Here is an 8218-nt window from a genome sequence, read left to right as displayed (position 1 = left end):
CTCGCTCTCAGTGTAACAGCTTAGCCTGCAAACCCATTCACTCAGCGTTCAACCCCCACCTCAGGCAGCCGCTGCCCACACCAAGATGCTGAGAGGCACGGTGGTGCAGCGGTAGAGTTTCTGCCTTACAACAAAATGCAGCGCCGGAGACCCGGGTTCGATCCCGCCTACGGGTGCTGTCTGTACAGAGTTTGCACGTTCTCCCCATGACCCGCGTGGGTTTTCTCCGGGATCTTCGGTTTCCTCCCGCACTCCAAAGGCGTACAGGTTTATAGGTTAATTGGCTTGGTGTAAATGTAAAAAAATGTCTGCATGATAGTGTTAATGTGCGGGGATAGTGTTAATGTCACTGGTCGGCGTGAACTCGGTGGGCCGAAGGGCCTGTTTCCGCACTGTATCTCTAAACTAAACTAAGCTAAAACACTCCTGGGATACGCACAGCACAGATTCGATACGGAGTACCATTTTAATTCAAGGCCATCGACCTTCAGACACAGAAATGCTGGAGGAACTCAGCGGGGCAGGCAGCATCTCTGGAGAGAAGGAATGGGTGACGTTTCGGGGCCCCGACCCTTCTTCAGACCAAAAACATTAACTCTGGTTCTCCCTCCACTGATGCTGCCTGACCCACCACCACTAATGACTTGTTCTTAGTCTTCTATACAAATACAAGTTGTACTTGGACCATGTCGCTGCCATCATCAGCCTTTATACTGTTGACAAAGTGTATGGGAAATATCAGAAAGGCAGCGCCAGCCACTGTGTCGAAAGTTTCCACGACACTTTTCCCAATGTTCCCTGTTCCTGGTTGGACCATTTAACCCCAGGACTGTGACTGTTCCACCTCTGAATAATGGCCACCTATTATTCTGTAGATAGTTTTCCCTTTTTCCCTTCTAGCCTCTAGGGTAGTTGATAATATGTATTCAAGAGAGAGTTAGATTTAGCTCTTAGGGCTGACGGAATCAAGGGATATATGGGGAGAAAGCAGGAATGGGGTCCTGCTTTTGGATGATCAGCCATGATCATATTGAATGGCGGTGCTGGCCCCGAAGGGCCAAATGCACCTATTTACTATTTCTGTGGACACAAAATGCTGGAGTAACTCAGTGGGACACAGGCATCATCTCTGGAGAGAATGAATGGGTCGGGACAACATCTTCGGACTGAGAGCCATGAGAGGCACAGAGATGGGGAAGGGCAAGGCGTGAAAACGAGACACCAAAGGGGATGGAGATCATAATAGTTGACTGGGGTGGGGAATTCTGCTGGGATGCGGTGAGTGTTAATGGAAGATGCCAGCTGGTGAAGGGCTGGGCGATACAACTAACGGTAGCTGCGTTCACCCCGTGAGTTAATCACAGCGGGTTCCGTCTCAGAGTCTGGTCTGACAGGTCAGTCAGTGGTGGAAATCCTTAGGCCAGGCTCGACGGAGCTGGCTGTTATGCTTTAGGATCCAGTGCCGGGCTGTTCCAAGTTAAGCCAACAATTCTGGAGGGGGCGGGGGAGGGAAAAACGCAATCAGTAGTATCTGGAGTCATTGGTGAAACGGGTTCCAGAGGCAAATGTCACTGTGTTTGTCCGTAAAAAGTTGGGTGGAGAGTCGGAGGCAGGTCGGCTTGTTCTATCGTCTGTGTTTGAAGTAGGCTTCCACTGAAAGAGAGAAGAGATCCAATCATTCACTCACTCGAGCAAGCAGTTGGCGTGGCAAAGCCCTCCTCCCTCCCCGCCCTGACCACCGTGAGCAGTTTAGAGATACAGCGCGGAAACAGGCCCTTCGGCCCACCGAGTCCGTGCCGACCAGCACATCCCCGCACACAAACACCATCCTACACACACACGCTAGGGACAATTTTACCGAAGCCAATTAGCCTGCAAACCTGGGCGTCTTTGGAGTGCGGGAGGAAGCTGGAGACCTCGGAGAAAACTCATGGGGAGAACGTGCAAACTCCGTACAGACAGCACCCGCAGTCGGGATCGAACCCGGGTCTCTGGCGCAGTGAGGCAGCAACTCTACCGCTGCGCCACTGTGCCGTCCTGAGGTGTAGAAAAAAAGATACCAAGTGCTGGAGTAACTCAGCATGTTAGGCAGCATCTCTGGAGAGAATGGATAGGTGACGAGACCCTTCTTCAGACGACATTGAGAAAGGTTTAGGTTTAATATTGTCACAAAGCTTTGTTTTGCATGCTATCTAATCAAATTAGACAATGCTATACATAAATATGTGTGGGGAGGAAACATAGAAAATAGGTGCAGGAGTAGGCCATTCGGCCCTTCGAGCCTGCACCACCATTCAATATGATCATGGCTGATCATCCAACTCAGTATCCCATCCCTGCCTTCTCTCCATACCCCCTGATCCCTTTAGCCACAAGGGCCACATCTAACTCCCTCTTATATATAGCCAATGAACTGGCCTCAACTACCTTCTATGGCAGAGAATTCCACAGATTCACCACTCTCTGTGTAAAAAAATGATTTTCTCATCTCGGTCCTAAAAGACTTCCCTCTTATCATTAAACTGTGACCCCTTGTTCTGGACTTTCCCAACATCGGGAACAATCTTCCTGCATCTAGCCTGTCCAACCTCTTAAGAATTTTGTAAGTGTCTATAAGATCCCCCCTCAATCTTCTAAATTCCAGCGTGTACAAGCCGAGTCTATCCAGTTATTCTTCATATGAAAGTCCTGACATCCCAGGAATCAGTCTGGTGAACCCTCTCTGTACTCCCTCTATGGCAAGAATGTCTTTCCTCAGATTAGGAGACCAAAACTGTACGCAATACTCCAGGTGTGGTCTCACCAAGACCCTGTACAACTGCAGTAGAACCTCCCTTCTCTTATACTCAAATCCTTTTGCTATGAATAGGAAACTGCAGATGCTGGTTTAAACCGAAGATAGACACAAAATGCTGGAGTAACTCAGCAGGACAGGCAGCTGCATCTCTGGAGAGAAGGGTGATGTTTTGGGACCCTTCTTCAGGCGGAAACAACTTAGTTTAAATGAGTTTATTGTCATGTGTACCAAGGTACAGTAAAAATACAATTAAGTCAAACTCCAGTACAATAGTGTGAAGGGGTGTAGAATCTAGTTCTCAACAATGAAGCACGTCGGGCGTATCGGTTCCTGCTTTCTCCCCATATATCCCTTGATTCCATTAGCCCCAAGTGCTACTATCTAGCTCTCTCTTGAATACATATTACCACCTACCCTGGAAACAGAGCCTGGAGGGAAAAAGGGAAAACTACCCACAAAATAACACGAGGCCATTATTCAGCCGCTGCCTCACGGCGCCAGAGACCCGGGTTCGATCCTGACTACGGGCGCTGTCTGTACGGAGTTTGTACCTTCTCCCCGTGACCTGCGTTGGTTTTCTCCCGCTGCTTACGAACATGTGAAAAGAGGGATGGAGGCAAGAGAATAAGGAGGTTTCACGGCAGCCGGGTCACGACCCATGACCCGTACTGTTGCTAGGCTACTCCAAGTGGAGTACACGCGATGAACTGCAGGTAGGCACTTACCATTGTTTCCAGCGTAGCGGGCCCGTTAAAACCCGCTGAAATTGTCAATGTTTGCGCTGTAAATAATTATGGAAATCGGGATAAGCGTGTGAGACATTTATCCTACTTTAGAATTCCAAACGTGAGGAGAAATGACGGTAGATAGAAGCGAGAACTGAAGGGACAACAACAGCCAGAGTGCTTGGCGAACATTGGCCGTTTGCTCACTGCATTTCATCAACAGTAAGGCATTATTTGTGTTTTTTTCTTGATTTCTTTGGCACCTAAAAAGTTTCAGAAGTGATAAATCTGGCTGTACGTTTTTTAAATCGCCCATGGTTCTCAAGTGGGTTTTTACATACAAAATGAAAACGCATCTGAAGAAAAATGTATCACTTCTGAGACTTTTTAGATACCAAAGGAATCAAGAAAAAACACAACTAATGCCTTACTTGATGAAATGCAGTGAGCAAACGCGATCATTCCCAATATTGTCAATTCCGATATCTGCACGGCCAATGTTCGCCAAACACTTTAGCTATTGTTGTCCCTTCAGCTCTGCTTCTCTTTACCTTCATTTCGCTTCACGTTTGGAATTCTGAAGTTGGGTACATGTCTCTCACACTTACCCCGACTCCCACTATTTTTTTCAGCGCAAAAATGCAACATTTTGGCGGTTTTTAACAGGTAGGGAAGTACACGTTTCTTGCATTAATAACATATACCGGAAGTTACGGATGTCCTCCAGATGGATTGAGCGGCTCCATACGTCAAGCCCTATGACCCAGTGACCTTACGTGCAACCCCCCTATAGGCAGGAAGAGAATGTTAACTGTGGGCTGGGGAGAGAGGGAAAGAGAGGGAGAGGGCAGGGAGAAGAGAGTGTCACGTGGAGGGGAGAGAGGAGAGGCAGTACCTGTATATTCCTGCGGTGACATCTGTTGAGCCATCACCCCATTGAACACTGACACCCATTCCTGCCGATCTTGCTCTGTCTCGCAGATGAAGAGGAAGTCGCGGTCTGGGGTTACGATGGTGATGCCGTGTTGCCAGGAGCCGCTGGCCGGTGTCCCCGGCGGCAGCCCCTCTTTCACCACATACCCGTTGTCGCTGCTGCCAATGAACACCTCGCCCCGGGCATACGCGTCCTGCAAAGGCAATGTCCACGGAGAGCCGTTAGGTATTGTCCTCGCCTCGCCTCGCCTCGCACCCGGGTTCCATCCCGGCCTCTGGGGCGCTGTCTGTGCGGAGTTTGCAGGTTCTCCCCGAGACCCGCGTGGATTTTCTCCGGGTGCTCCGGTTTCATCCCACACTCCCGAGAGGTGCGGGTCTATCGGCCTGTGTAAATTGTAAACTGCCCACTAGTGTGTAGAAGTGGGGTAACAGTGAACTAGTGTGAACTGGTGATCGATGGTGAGTGTGAACTCTCAGCCCGATGGGCATGTTTCCACTTGGGCCACACGGTGGTAGAGTTGCTGCCTCACAGCGCCAGAGACCCGGGTTCGATCCTGACTACGGGTGCTGACTGTACAGAGTTTTTGCCTTCTCCCTGTGACCTGCGTGGGTTTTCTTCCGGCTGCTCCGGTTTTCACCCACATCCCAGATTCCTCCCACATCCCACGAGGATGTAGCCAGGACTAGAGAGACTGAGCTACAGGGAGCGGCTGGGCCGGCTAGGTCTTTGTTCCTTGGCATACAGGAGGCTGGAGGGATGATCTTATAGGGGGTGTGTAAAAGCATGAGGGGAATCGATGAGTTAGACTAAATTCCTTCGCCCCATAGATGCTGCCTCACCCGCTGAGTTTCTCCAGCATTTTTGTCTACCTTCGATTTTTCCAGAAATCGCAGTTCCTTCTTAAACAGGGGAATAGTTAAGATGAATGCAGAGTAAGAACCAGAATAGAAAGGTTTAGGGTGAAGAGGGGAAAGATTTTAAAGGGAGCCGAGGGGTAGATTTTTCCACTCAGAAGAAGGGTCTCGACCCGAAAAACGTCACCCGTTCCTTCTCTTTTAAGAAGTTTACAGTTATGAATAAGGAGTAAGCCATTTAGAACTGTATATTCCTGCCGGTGACATCTGTTGAGCCATCACCCCATGAAACACTGACACCCATTCCTGCCGATCTTGCTCTGTCTCGCAGATGAAGAGGAAGTCGCGGTCTTCGGGGTTTACGATGGTGATGCCGTGTTGCCAGGAGCCGCTGGCCGGTGTCCCCCGGCGGCAGCCCCTCTTTCACCACATACCCGTTGTCGCGCTGCTGCCAATGAACACACCTCGCCCCGGGCATACGTCCCTGCAAAGGCAATGTCCACGGAGAGCCGTTAGGTATTGTCCTCGCCTCGCCTCGCCCGCACCCGGGTTCCATCCGGCCGTCTGGGGCGCTGTCTGTGCGGAGTTTGCAGGTTCTCCCCCGCGAGACCCGCGTGGATTTTTTGGTTGTTTCCCCCCCTCCGGTGCTCCGGTTTCATCCCACCACTCCCGAGAGGTGCGGGTCTATCGGCCTGTTGTAAATTGTAAACTGCCCACTAGTGTGTTAGAAGTGGGGTAACAGTGAACTAGTGTGAACTGGTGATCGATGGTGAGTGTGAACTCTCAGCCCGATGGGCATGTTTCCACTTGGGCCACACGGTGGTAGAGTTGCTGCCTCACAGCGCCAGAGACCCGGGTTCGATCCTGACTACGGGTGCTGACTGTACAGAGTTTTTTGCTTTCTCCCTGTGACCTGCGTGGGTTTTCTTCGGGCTTGCTCCGGTTTTTTTCACCCACATCCCAGATTCCTCCCACATCCCACGAGGATGTAGCCAGGACTAGAGAGACTGAGCTACAGGGAGCGGCTGGGCCGGCTAGGTCTTTGTTCCTTGGCATACAGAGGCTGGAGGGATGATCTTATAGGGGTGTGTGTAAAAGCATGAGGGGAATCGATGAGTTAGACTAAATTCCTTCGCCCCATAGATGCTGCCTCACCCGCTGAGTTTCTCCAGCATTTTTGTCTACCTTCGATTTTTCCAGAAATCGCAGTTCCTTCTTAAACAGGGGAATAGTTAAGATGAATGCAGAGTAAGAACCAGAATAGAAAGGTTTAGGGTGAAGAGGGGAAAGATTTTAAAGGGAGCCGAGGGGTAGATTTTTCCACTCAGAAGAAGGGTCTCGACCCGAAAAACGTCACCCGTTCCTTCTCTTTTAAGAAGTTTACAGTTATGAATAAGGAGTAAGCCATTTAGAACGGAGACGAGGAAACTCTTCTTCTCACAGAGAGTTGAGTGTGGAATTCTCTGCCTCAGAGGGCGGTGGAGGCCAGTTCTCTGGATGTTTTCAAGAGAGAGCTAGATAGGGCTCTTAAAAATAGCAGTCAGGGGATATGGGGAGAAGGCAGGAACGGGGTACTGATTGGGGATGATCAGCCATGATCACATTGAATGGCGGTGCTGGCTCGAAGGGCCGAATGGCCTACTCCTGCACCTGTTGTCTACCTCACCCGCTGAGTTCCTCCAGCAATTTTGTCCACCTTCGATTTCTCCAGCATCTGCAGTTCCTTCTTAAACAGGGGAATAGATGAGGTGAATGCAGAACAAGAACCAGAATAGAAAGGTTTAAGGTGAAGAGGGAAAAGATTTAAAAGGGACCCGGGGGGCAGATTTCTTCCACTCAGAAGAAGGGTCTCGACCCGAAAAACGTCACCCGTTCCTTCTCTCCAGGGATGCTGCCTGTCCCGCTGAGTGACTCCGGCACTTTGTGTCTCTCTGCAGTGAGGTTGCAACTCTACTGTGCATCTGACAGAATGAGGGTGCTGTGTGCAGTAAGGCTCCAGTATTAGACAGCGCGCCACTAATTCCCTGGGCTCTCTGTACAACACACGAAGGATTCCACGGTGAATCAGCGGTGAAGCAACATAGGAAATGACCCAACTTCCACTTTCATTCAGGAAGGGTTTGGACCCTGCCTGTCACACTGTGTGTGTGTGACAAGAACCTGCTTTCTCAAACCCCTTGCTTTACCCAGGCAGAGACATTTGGCCTGAGTTTCGTCTGACTTCAGCTCGGCCACAAAATGCTGGAGTAACTCAGCGGGACCAAAATGGTCGATTGTAATGATGTATTGTCTTTCTGCTGACTGGTTAGCACACGACAAAAAGCTTGTCATTACACGCCAGTCCACAGTCATAGAGTGTGGAAACAGGCCCTTCGGCCCAACATGTCCCAGCTATACTAGTCCCACCTGCCAGCATTTGGTCCATATCCCTCCAAACCTGTCCTATCCATGTACCTGCCTAACTGTTTCTTAAAAGTGGAGATAGTCCCAGCCTCAACTACCTCCTCCGGCAGCTCGTTCCATACACCCACCACCCTTTGTGTCAAAACGTCACCCCTCAGATTCCCATTAAATCTTTTCCCCTTCACCTTAAACCTGTGTCCTCTGATCCTCGATTCACCTACACTGAGCAAGAGACTGTGTGCATCTACCCGATCTATTCCTCCCATGATCTTATACACCTCTGTAAGATCTCCCCTCATCCTCCTGAGCTCCATCTTAACGATAAAGGCAAAGGGCGAATGAAATAAAAGTTGATCAAATGAATCTAGAGTGCTAGAGAATTGTGGAGGAAGGAAGTACAGATGCTGCTTTACACCGAAGGTAGACACAAAATGCTGGAGTAATCCAGTGGGTCAGGCAGCATCTCCGGAGATAAGGAATGGGTGATGTTTCTTCAGACTGCGAG

The 8218-nt window shown here is 50.0% G+C and overlaps 1 protein-coding gene across 2 annotated transcripts in view; it reads right to left on the bottom strand.

The window, feature by feature from the left end:
* Positions 1 to 443: 443 nt before the first annotated feature.
* Positions 444 to 8218, bottom strand: part of zgc:92360 (uncharacterized protein LOC436988 homolog) — a 38159-nt gene continuing 30384 nt past the window's right edge. For both annotated transcript variants that reach the window (XM_055663135.1, XM_055663134.1), the window contains exons 10-11: positions 4418 to 4649; positions 444 to 1653 (exon numbers count right to left, since the gene is read on the bottom strand). In XM_055663135.1, coding sequence (XP_055519110.1) covers positions 1625 to 1653; positions 4418 to 4649 — 261 coding nt within the window. In that variant the 3' untranslated portion in view covers positions 444 to 1624. The remainder of the gene's footprint in view (positions 1654 to 4417; positions 4650 to 8218) is intronic.

The sequence above is a fragment of the Leucoraja erinacea genome, chromosome 37 (assembly GCF_028641065.1).
Source record: "Leucoraja erinacea ecotype New England chromosome 37, Leri_hhj_1, whole genome shotgun sequence".
Lineage (NCBI taxonomy): Eukaryota > Metazoa > Chordata > Chondrichthyes > Rajiformes > Rajidae > Leucoraja > Leucoraja erinaceus.
The sequence above is the reverse complement of the archived record's forward strand: the minus strand, read 5'-3'. Positions and strand labels throughout refer to the sequence as shown.